This window comes from Beta vulgaris, chromosome 3, assembly GCF_026745355.1.
Source record: "Beta vulgaris subsp. vulgaris cultivar EL10 chromosome 3, EL10.2, whole genome shotgun sequence".
NCBI lineage: Eukaryota > Viridiplantae > Streptophyta > Magnoliopsida > Caryophyllales > Amaranthaceae > Beta > Beta vulgaris.
The window spans coordinates 101,083-113,545 of record NC_079204.1 but is presented as its reverse complement, the minus strand read 5'-3'; the positions used below and the strand labels follow the sequence as shown (position 1 = coordinate 113,545).

Below are 12,463 nucleotides of genomic sequence, written 5' to 3'. Positions count from 1 at the left end.
AATAGGGATTAGGGCATGTAATAACTGAAACTATAAAGATGTCACAGTTCACATATTTCCAATAAAGAAACAAAAAAGCAATGAAGAGGTTACTAAGAGACAAATGTAAACTCTAAATCTTGATATATATAGTAGTGTAAATACAAAGAAAGTTGGGAGATTGCTACATCTACCTACTGGGTAGACTACCCATTAGAAATAGACAATTAAAAATAAATAATTTTGCTGAGTTGGACTCCATTTATTATTAATATCTATCTCTAGTGGGTAAATTACCCAATGGGTAGATAAAGTTTTTCCCAGAAAGTTAATAGCTTAAGAGACAGTTTGAGAAAAATACAGATTTTGTCAAATTGCTAGACTAATTTAGTGGCAATAAATCAAACCAAGTATCTCACTCTAAGCCACTCCTAAAAGATGACGTTTATGATATTGTGTCCCCTTATGTTGATTACCTTCAGTCTATAAGCAGCAATTTCACAGATAGCACGGTCGGATAATGTAATCATCATCAAATAAGACAGATAAGTACACCAATAAACCTTTTTGTTTTCATGATCTAAACATATACTAGTAAATGTTTGCCTCAAATATATAGTTTATACTCTATAGGTTTATAATTCAATATAATTTTATTTTATAATATGGTTGGTTGAATGCATACATTATAAACGGTGCAATATATCCTAGTGTATGATTAAATTTATATGGTTGGTAGTTAATTTTACAATTGAAGATTGTTCACCATAATAAAGTAATAAACCCTGAAGAATATAGGAGCAATTTTCAACTTATTCTTCTTCTTGAATTTTTCGTTTACTTTTTTTTTTTTGATAATTTTTCAGCCTTTTATTATATAATCAGGCTTAATTTTCCGTTTACTTATCTATATACTTATCTTATGCTAAATTGCTAATTAGACATCGAATTGTTACCCGCATGTGGTGACTAGTGATAGAAATAGGAAACAATTATTTACGTTTTTACAATTCCGCCGATATTTGAAATGAGACATCAAATGACGCAAGTTGTCTGCAATGATTTTGGTTTGTTCATCTTAAAATGATCCTCGTTGATATTTGAAATTCCATTTATATGGCACAAATAAGAAAAATTAGAAAATGCCCTCTAATCCAATGTGGCATTACCTAATCAACAAATAGATTTTTATACCTCTTATCTTTTCATTTGTTCTTGTAAGAATCCGACTATTTTTAATAAAAAATTAGAGAATGATCCAAACTCAATATTAAAAAGACAACGGATCAATTCCTTTAAATAATAATTAGTTTAATGTATTTAGTGACCAACATAATCCATTCAATATTCACATTTTTTAATCCATTTAGTTCTGGTTTAGTCCATTCGGTTGACGTCTGAGTTATATTTGTTAGTTGTAGTTCGGGAGTCCAATAAAAGAAAAAAAAGAGAATTGACGATTAGATTGATGTGGAAGATAGTCGTGAGTGAGAGTGTGAAAGAATCAACTTGTTAGCAAATTGTAAGTTTGAATTTAAATAATTTTACATCAAAAGTAAACTGCCTATGTTAATAATTTTTGTTTTATTTTTGGTGATTAGGTAAATTGAATGGGCTAGAAACCTGTCAAAGAAAACCCATTTTACTCTTTCAATGATCATTACATCATCATTTAGTACTTCAGCTTCAGTTTTTTTTTTTATTTTTGGTGAAACTTCAGCTTCAGTTTAATTGGTTCGAATAACATGGAAGTTAGTGAACAAAAAATTCTTGCATTGCTCCCCAAATTTTTAAATCTTTTTTAGACGAAAAAACTAAGAAAAGGAAAAGAAGAAACATGACACAAGGCAAAAGAACTTAAGAATGGCGAAGGGTTAAAGGAGAGACAGAGACAGAGACAGAGACAAAGACAGGGAAAGCTGTACTCTTCCTCGATCGCATGAAATCGTGTAGATTTTGAATTTTTTTAGAGTTGTTTACTAAGAACGACACTTTAGCTAATTCATTCTCTAATGCTTTAAAGTTGTAGTGTTTGACCAGATCAAGGTGCCTATGATTTTTATATACTTCTTCATACTATTAGTTATTTTTTTTTAGGGGAAACTTAAAAATTAATCTTCATACTATTAGTTATTACTACTACTTGTAAGTTGTAATTACTATCTAAAACTCAATCTTATTTAATTCCTCCATTTTGTTTTAAATGAACATTTGGTGAAATGACACTTTTATTGATCAATTTTGACTCTAATTTATCGCCATTATATAAAGAAAAACATAGTCAAGTGAAATTTTGTTAGATTCGTCTCAATGTATACTATCAAATTATAACTTTTTCATATTTTTTACATGTGCATAACTAAGGATATTAACGATTAAAGAAGCTTGTTAGGTTGCATGAAAAAAACAAACGTTTCATTAAAACAGAACGAGGAATTATATATATATATATATATATATATATATATTATATATATATATATATATATATATATATATATATATATATATATATATAATATATATATATATATATATATATATATATATATATATATCACCTCGAAATAAAATTTAAAACTCAATTATACTCCATCCGCTCTAAAATGAATATAATACACACTTACTATTTTACGCTGTATCAAAATTAATAAAACGTTAACATATTTAGTACTTCTTTCTATTCAGTTCAAAGCATTATTCCCTCATTTTCTTTCTTTCTATCTTTCCCTTCTCCTAATCCCCATGGCCTAACGTTTCTTTTAAAACATAACAAAATCTCTTTAAGACGCAATTTATATAAGATTAAACTTTGAAATAAACTCTGTCATAGCAAAATCTCTTTAAGGTTAAACCTCGCACGTACTCAACTACTATGTAGTCTTTCCTATTTACTCTTTCACTCTTCCTAGTATTCATTTTAATAGCTAAAAGTAGAAAGAATATTGAAACAAATTAAACTACTGTTCATCTTAACTATAAATGATTTGCATTACAGCCAGTGGCGGAGCCAGCAGGGGGACCCACTTTAAGAAAATAATTTCTTAAAAAAAAAGAAAAAAAAAACGAAAAAAACATTCACAGTAGACGCGTGAATCATTTTGAAAAAAAACACGTTGAAGATTCTTCGGAAGAGAGAGAAGGAAGAGAGATTGAAAGAAACCCTAAATCGGCAGCGCCACGGCGGAGGGACGACGTCAACCGCACATTCACAGTCGTTGGAGCCAACGACGACGAGCGGTGAGCCGGTGAGGAACAAAGTCACGAAGAGGAAGTGAGCTTGCGATGAAGTCAGGAGCGAAGAGGATTAGAGGAAGCGATGCTTGCATGTTGCGACCCACGATGGACTTAGGAGACTCGCCGACCTCCCGAAACACCCATTTCAATTTTCAGTCAGTATGTAAGTTTTCTTAACCCTAAGTTTTGTTTGGTTGTGAATTATTGAATTATGATATTTGTGAAATGTTAATTTGTGATTGCAGATTTATGGTTGTTGATTGATTTGTTGTTGGTTTGGAATTTGTTGTTGGTTTGGAATTTGTTGTTAATTTGAAATTTCTAATTAGGAATAAATATGAGTTGATTTATAATTGAAATATTGAATAGTTTTGTTTGAAGAGTAATACTTTGATATGTAGTTGATTTATAGTTATGAGTTGATTCTAAGACTATAAGCATTTTGGAATTTTGAATGTAAAACATTTAGTATTAAACAATTTGTGTTGTATTTTTTTTTTCTATTTTTTTTTTTAAAAATACTTGAATTCTTATTTCGTCCCCCCACTTTGAGAATCCTGGCTCCGCCACTGATTACAGCACCATACCTATTAAACTACTTTTCCATGCCTATATAACATTTCTCAGTTTTCTATTAAAAGAGAAGTTAGAAACTAGTAGCATTAGAATCAAAATTAGTACCATAAGAGTATTTTTGGTACCAGAAAAAACAATTTTTTTTTTGTTAGCTTCCATTTTGGAGTCCCACGGGTGTAGACGGAATCCCTTGTTCAGTGTTCATGTCTTTCTAATCATGCTATGATAATGAAAGATTTCAGCTTCGTGTAATGCTAATTAGTAAGATAGATACGTATTTTTCAACTACATGCTCGTATATACATCGTGGATCCTAAATGGTACAAAATGGAATGATGGATGCTTCTTTGCCGGCTTCATAGCCTTTCTTCAATAGCAACTTTTTCAGGACTTAAAACTTGCAATTGACCAATTAAACAGTCTTATTGCTTAAGGAGCAGCCTGGTGATGTTGATACATATAGGCGAGTAGCCGAGGGATGAATGCCGAAAATGATATAAACATATGTATATTTCCTGTCTCAACTTTCGTGCATTCATCTCCATTTTTGGAAATTTCTCCATATTTACTTGAAATGTAACAAGAATATCAGGATGAACTACAGTAGAAAACATATATTTCCTGGACTCTCGAGTCTCTGGGATAAAAACTACTAATAATGATGCTATTGAAATTTGAACATGCAAACAATGAGTCACTGACTACATAAACCCCCTTCAACATAAGTAAACTCCCCATATCACCCCTCCACCACCCCAACAAAACCCCCCAAAAGAAACACCGACCCGGTAAAAAATTCAATATTTCGACATAAAACCCCTAACTGAAGGGTAAAAATACACGGAGGGACGCCAAACAAGACCACATTCACCATTGACAAACCCGCTCGCGACACCTCTTTAACCACTGATACCAACCCATACTATTGACACCAAACCCAGCTTGAGCAGAGCTGGACTTCAAAGTTCACCTTATGTCAAGCTAGAGTCTGAAACCCGATGTGGACTTCAACATACTGCAACTTCATGCACCCATCTATCTGAATCCTGTGTGTTTTGATACAAAATTAGCCTCGAGGTATAAAGCATGTCAACAACTACCACGTAGAACCTTACCTCTCAAATAACAGCACACATAAGGTCCAAAAGAGATATTAAACAGGCAGGGATATAGTAGGTCTGACTACCACATAGGACCTTAACACACGAGTTTATAAGGGAAATAAAAGGGAGTGAGAAGATACCCAGGCTTGTTTTGGGCCAAGGCCTATGAAGATTTGGTTTGTGAAGAAACTATGACCCAAGATATTCAACCTAAGACCTTTTCATCTCAGCAGTGGGGAGGGGGTAGGGAGTGTATAATGGAGCTTAAATTCCATCACAGGGAACCTTGAGACTAGATAAGTAGATAGGCAAGTGCATGGAATTATATTAGGACATGAGGAGAAAATTCAATAATGACGTTTCCACTGAGGCGCTGACGTCAAAGTTCACTAATGCCAACTTTTTTCATTAATGTAAAATCCAGATAGAAAGAGCAGAAAGAGTGCCAATCCATTCATGAAGCAGAGAGTGAGAATTTCAAAAAACATGAAGTTTCTGCCGACAAAGAGTCAAAGACTGAACGAATCACACTAACCCGTGTTGCTTGGATTCTCTCAAGTACCCGTGTCAGACTCAGATAGTGCAACATTGATAATGACACTTGACACATCATTTCACACCAAAACTAACAATTTTTCTGTGTCCAACAATAGGAGATGTACCCAAGTTGCACATTAGCAGCAAAGTCTGAGAATCACAACTCTACCCTAATTTAATGTATAAGCAAATGTATCATGTAACTGATCAATCAAGTGACTTCAATAAGCCTGGGGGTCCCGTGAATGTGAAAACAAACATTAGTTTAAAGGGACACATATTCAGTCAAGAAGCAATCAAACAGAGTGAAGTTACCTTCAGCCAAACTTAAAACCGCCAGAGGGACCTTCATTGCTCCACATCTGGAACCCAGCTTGATCACCTGATGGTACGGTCTCTTCCTCTTCCTCTAACCAATATGTTTCAAGAATTTTCACCGCCTTCTCATAGATCTCATTGTTATCATGACTTTGTAAATTTTCTATCTTTTCCAATCCCTCAGCTTCATCTATCAACTGGGCATAGTAATTAACATCTCCAGTACTGCCCAAACTCTTCTCTGCTTCACCTACCTTCAGGATGTTCTCCAGCCCTTCAAGACAGACAGTGATGATCCTTGGATCAGGGCACACAAGTAGATCACATAATGGCTTTATGCACCCCTGATTCACTAGGTACCTAGCACAGAAAAGACCGCCCTAAGGTTATCATCTCGAAGGAAAAAGACAAACAAGACAAAATTCTCCAAATGATCGAAACAAACTTTATTTGCTCTTGAGATCCACCAGATGTAGCATTAGATATCGCCCAAGCAGCTTCTTTCTTGATGTCGAATTCCGCAGTTTGAAGCAAGTTGACTAGGGGACCAATCAAACCAGCTTCAACAACAGCCTAAAAGATTTAGAAAAAGAACAGTAATCACCAATTGCTACCAATGATGCAACGAGTATCAATTAAGTAATAAAAATAAACAAATGCAGTAAAGCCTATTTGTTTGGCTTTACTCCCTCCGTCCCAAATAAGTTCCCATTAGCAAATAGCATGTGTAGACAGGAGCTAGAAAAGTGGTGAGAGGGTGGTGCAAAGGCCAACATCAACGTTAGCAGTAAGAAAGTACTCCTAAAGGAATGGGAAATTATTCCTAGAATATCCAAACATGGTAGGAGACTGGAACTTACTTATGGGACAGGGGGTAATAAAAAATGAGATACAATAAATGCCGAGGAAAATCTTGCTGCAGAATTTTTTTAAAACAGGGATTGGTTGTATCACCTGTATCTGTTCCTTATTTCCAGCTGTAATGTTTGATATTGTCCAACAAGCTTCCTTCTTAATGCTCTTTTTGTGATTCAGAGTCAACAAGTTCAAAAGGCATGGCAATGCACCATTGGTGATGATAAACTGCAATGATAAGGCAAGGCAAGTTAGAAGAAATATTAAAGGATTGAAGTTACAAAATGCAAATTATCACACTAAATAATCCAGATAACAAAAGCTCACAACAAATCAGTACTCCCTCCACCCCATTGGTTTGCCCCACTGAGTTTTATTTACTTTTTACATTTTGGTTGGGTGAGGCTGATGAAAGACAGACTAGTGGGATCGAATAGAGGAAATGTGAGAGTAAAGTGGTGATCCTATATGATCTTTTTAGTACAAGACAATAATATGGGGACGTCCGAGAAACGGAATTGGGGAGAGCAAAAGGAAATGGAGTTAGTAGCAAAGAATATAACAATGACCTAACAGGGCAATCTTAGAGTTCATACTACATCACCATTGTGATTTGTGAATGCACATGGTCTAGGTCAAATGAGAACATTCAACAATCCAGTTATTTAGTGACTGACTAGGCAGAACTGGTGAAACTCAATTTATGTCCTCCCAAGGAAAGATGCTTCTTCTACATTGTCCTCATTGAGATGGTAAAACAGGGCCACAATCTAGCATTCTAGTTACACCTGCTCCTCAGTGCTTTTGTTCGCAAAACTTCATTCCCCTAAACATGTGATTAGAGGCTCCATGTTCAGACTACTTTAGATCAACCTCCCACATAAGACGTAAGAGTTGAGACAAAAACAATAAGATTTAGCTTCAGTATTTGACCATCAAAAGAAACAAGACAAGTAATTGATACTGCTACTTCAATTACTTTCAATATTAAATATTGATCAGCATAACCATATAGAATCCCGAATATTGCACCATAAAGCAGCAATGACCTTCAATAATAGAAACCTAACACCTATCCTGATCGACGAAGCCTCTCCTGTTGTCTCCAGTAGAAAGTTCCACAACATGTATTTCAAACCAAACCAAAACTAACCCACCATCTGTTTGCACCATTCTGGTATTTCAGTTTCCATGAACCTTTATTAGCAGAAGTAGAATTAAAAAGGTATGACTTATCTGTATATTGCTTCAAAATTAAATTAATATATCCATTTTGCATAAGGTTCTCTTAAAAAAATAGGTTAGTTGGTGGAGAGGCAAGGAGTCGAAAACTTGGTTTTACTACGGTTCTCTGGGTTTGAATCCCCATATGACATACCAATGACTTTTTCTTACATAACCTGAACACTGCTACATATTGGTTGCCAGCGGACCAATATAAGAAGATAATTCACGAGAGCTACTTCTGGTCCTACATAGATGGTAAACTCGTAAATAAATAGGACACAGATGCAAGATGGAAACAATCTCTTGTTTTAACAATATTTAGAAAAATCATTCCTACAAACAATTAAGGTTATCATGGATAAGGATGTACAATACAATAGAAGCATACTGTACATTACTATCACATAATTTAATGAAACTAACCCCAACAGCTTTCAAAATAATATATAGGACCATTATCTAAAAAATGGAACATCTGACAGAAGTAGAACAGTCTATCTATGTTACTAAGACTCAGCTACAAGTGTCCAATCGAACACAGTGTCTGGGTGTTGGACTAGGTCATATCATATGAAACTGTCAAGTTTTTGGTTTGAATTGAAGTATCCATGTTTATGTGTCATGTCCATCAAAACACAAGTCGGACATGGGTACATGAGGAAATTAGAAGAGTCGGAGTAAGATAGTCGTCCCTGAACACTTAAACAAATATGAGGACATTATGTGCAACCCATTGCATCCTCCACCCTAAAGAAAGGTGGGGGGGGGGGGAGAGAGTGAAAAACATTCCTCTCCACTTCAGCTACAATATTCTAGAGATACACCCTCAAGACTCACGAGTATTCTATTTCTGATCAAGTATTAATATGAAATTAGATATACAGCCCGTATGTTTACTAAATACAGAAAACAAACACAAGCAGCAGGAGAAAAGTCACTAGCATAAGAAAAAAAGAGGAAATAAGAAAGCTGACAAATCTCTGTAATCTTTCATGTTATCTGTGTGTAATGAGGATTATAGATCATTTTAGAGCAATATTACATTTTCTTCAACACCAAAGCTAATCTTCCGAGTTTTCCACCATCTATGTAACAGTTATGCAATGAAAGCAAGCGGGCCTGTTAGAATCTAAATTCTAACCTGTGTTTGTACATCATCTCCAGTGACAATATTGCCAACTGTACGAAGGGCAGGAATCAGAACTGATGGAGCTGGATGCCTGGATGAGAATTCAAAACAATGTGACTAAAAGCAAAAACACAATATAGTTTATGAAAGCAAACAGAGCGACGGGTGCATACATGAGGAGCTCCACCAATCGAGGGCATACACCTGCCTCTATCACAGTTTGAATCTTGTCATTTGGTCCATCTGATAAATAAGAAAGTGCCCAGCATGCATCTGTCAACACTTCTTCATCATTTGAATGAACAAGACGCTCAAGGGCAGGAAGAGCTGGCTTCACCTGAGCGTGGCATTTCACTGTATAAGCTATTACCAAAAAAAGCCATTGAAACACAATAGAGATTTATCTAAGGATACCAACCTGGTCAAAAGGTGGCTGTGGCTTTCCTCTGCAAAAATTTGATAAAGTCCATGTGGCATTTCTAAGCATTGAAAGCTTGGAATGCTCATTTAGCTGAGCAAGCAGTGGAATTAACGCACCACTGCTCAGAACTAGATCCCGGCATCTAGGAGAGTCACCAGCAACATTACCCAGAGCCCACACTGCCTGCATTTTTCACAGAACATTGAGCAAAGAAGCAGTTATTTACCAATTCTCAGTCCCTTGACAACACACCAAAATTTAACAGAAAAACAGGGTAATCATTTCTTGTCATACCTGCTCACGAACATCATCACTAGGAGAAGCAAGAAGCTTCACAAAAATCGGAACAGCCCCATGATCAATTACCACCTTGGTATTCTCCGAGGTCCCTGACGCAATGTTTGTGAGAGCCCATGCAGCCTCAAACTAAACAATAAAATCCAACTTTTCAGTAAAAGAACAACCTACACGTCAAAAGGGCCTCCTCCAACTGCAAAGAAGCCACAATAAATACATCAAGAATAGTAACCTGTAGCTGTGGATAATCCTCCCTCTGCAGAAATTCCACAAAGCGGGGAACAACTCCAGCCTCTATAACTTCCTCAATCGGCGGACTTCTTTCTACAGAAGTCAATAATATGACCAACAGTCAAAAGCAATTACAGACTACTTAAATATACATCACGCCAAAGTAGCACAAGGGAAAAAATTCATCACATTAATACCTATTGAAAGCAATTTACGGAACTGTGTAGTGGCCTCCAACTGCATTTGATTATTGTCAGAACAAACCCCAGCTACCATATTAGGCAGACTCTCTAGCTGCAAAGAGACACAGACAATTTAAGAGTCAATAATGAAATACACAAGTTTTCATGCCAAGAGCTACTACCAAGCACCGAACTAGTAGTTACAGCAAAAGTCATGCATGCAGCCATCTTGTCAGTTGTCATGCTAACATCCTTCAGAATTTTAAAGTAAATCACTCATTTAGCTTAAAGCCATAAACATATGTTACACCATAGAATTAGATTGGTTACAATACGTCTCTGCACTCTACACTTCTATCCGATCTTCCACAGGTGTGTGCACACTAATCTTTAGACAGAGTAACATAAGGAATGGGGGCAAAATTAGAGCTCAAAGAGAAATCAGTAAGCAAACTCCAAATAGCTGTACATCACTCCCAAGTATAGGTCACCACCACTCCACAACCAGAATTAAGTAATGCTAACAAATTGCGCAAAACTAAACATAATCTTAATAGTTTCTTAGGGAGAAAAAGAAACGGCAATTGAACACTCACATATCCATTTTGATACACGAATTAAACAAAAAGGCCTTATTGTCCTCAACAATTCAATACCCAACCTTCAGTAAACAATACAAGCTATTGAGTAATTGTGGTCAAATTATTTATTATAATACCATTGGATAACCTAAAGACCTAAGATCAATCCAGATATGTTATTTTACATGATACCTCAAAACAATTTTCAACAAAATTATGGTCAACGTTTCTTGCACAAAGTCAAACACAACCTAGTTACAGGCGAAGAATGCAATAAATTACTAATTGTTAGACCTAGTACTCCGCATTTCACGTAATATCAAATTGACAACAGCGTTAAGCCAAATCATTTTTGTCCTTTTTTTCTATTGTATGATCTAAAAAAATAAGAAGTAAATTTTCCGAAAGTCACTCCACAAACATTACTCAATCAGAACTCCTAAATTTAAAAAAAAAAAATCAAACTATTTACAAAAATCGAAATATTTTAATCTTCCACCAGCTTCTAGAAGTAGGATCTAGAAACAATACACGATCAGCATCCTAAATTTAGATTTGAAAAAAAAGCAGACATTTCAAATAACAAATAATTACATATTACAGAAACATTTAAAACCTAAAAATCGCATAATTTTCGGCAATCAAACACAGATAAAATGTATTAAAAAAATTTAGACCTTCTTCTCAACAGTAGAAGTATGAAGAGGCGGAGCAAATGGCTGCTGAACTTGAAGACCTTCGCGACGCTTTTTAAGCAAACTTTCTTCTCTCTTACTCTTTCGGATCTCCACCATATTATCTTCTCTACGCCGACGACCTTCATCTGCGTCGACGGTGACTTTGTACCGATTCCGGCGAACTTCCGTCCTAGCATTTGGCCTTAACGACATCGTTTTAGTCGAATTCGATCAATCTGCACGATTATAAAACCCTAATTACTTTACTAATTCACAATTTCACATAAAAAATGAAGCAGAAGTAGATAAATATCAAAAATAATAAGAGAGAGAAAGAGTAAAAAAGCGTACCAAAGCAAGAGCGAAGAGAGAGAGAAAGGGTTTGGAGGTGAGGTGTGAGAGAGAAAATGAGTGTGTGTTTTTAGGGGGATTTTTAATTTAAACCGTCGTTTTCAATTGGGTGGAGTTTAAGATATACTAATCGATATTTCGTGTTGATTGCTAATGCTAATTGCTAGGTAAAGATTTCAGAGTGTTACTTAAAACAGTGGAATACCTGATTTCAAATTCATAGCCGCTCGCTCCCTCCCTCCCTCCCTCCTTAATTAAATTGAAAGTAGTTTGTGCTGGGCCTATTTAAAGAACTACACTCTGGTAGCCCGTGGGCTATATGGCATTATTCTTATCTTTTAAGAGGTTTGGATGCGAATGAATATCAGCGTTATTTTATGATTGAGTTTTCGAGATTCACTATGTATGTAGAGTTTATGTGATTCTTTTCCCTCCACTTTTCACTTTGGATTTTCCTAATTTTACTTTTATGCACAAGTATTATACTGTGAGCCGTGAGGGAAGCATAATTAGAGATTTTGAAAAATGTTGTACAAAAGCAAAGTTAGGGTTTATGATAGTTTTTTTTACTAATAATGTGTGGTTCTATGAGCGAGCAATGTTAAGTAAATCATGGCACAATACAAAAGTGAAAAAAAAAAAGAGAGGCATGAATAAGTTAAAAAAATGATAAAAAATTAGATCACTTTTACATACATAATCAAGAGTAGAAATATAGGTCAAAACGTCAAAGTATCGAAAATAATATTGGTATCACTTTGC

At 35.2% G+C, this 12,463-nt stretch overlaps 1 protein-coding gene across 1 annotated transcript; it reads right to left on the bottom strand.

The window, feature by feature from the left end:
- Nucleotides 1–4,284: 4,284 nt before the first annotated feature.
- On the bottom strand, nucleotides 4,285–11,862 carry LOC104887851 (importin subunit alpha-1). The gene is made up of 12 exons (XM_010672608.3): nucleotides 11,702–11,862; nucleotides 11,351–11,586; nucleotides 10,108–10,204; nucleotides 9,912–10,003; nucleotides 9,677–9,808; nucleotides 9,380–9,565; nucleotides 9,135–9,298; nucleotides 8,974–9,052; nucleotides 6,705–6,833; nucleotides 6,196–6,323; nucleotides 5,748–6,110; nucleotides 4,285–4,838 (listed from the first exon to the last, which is right to left on the bottom strand). Exons 2-11 carry the CDS (start codon nucleotides 11,561–11,563, stop codon nucleotides 5,750–5,752), a joined length of 1,581 nt encoding a protein of 526 aa, XP_010670910.1. The 5' UTR covers nucleotides 11,564–11,586; nucleotides 11,702–11,862; the 3' UTR covers nucleotides 4,285–4,838; nucleotides 5,748–5,749.
- Nucleotides 11,863–12,463: the final 601 nt, after the last annotated feature.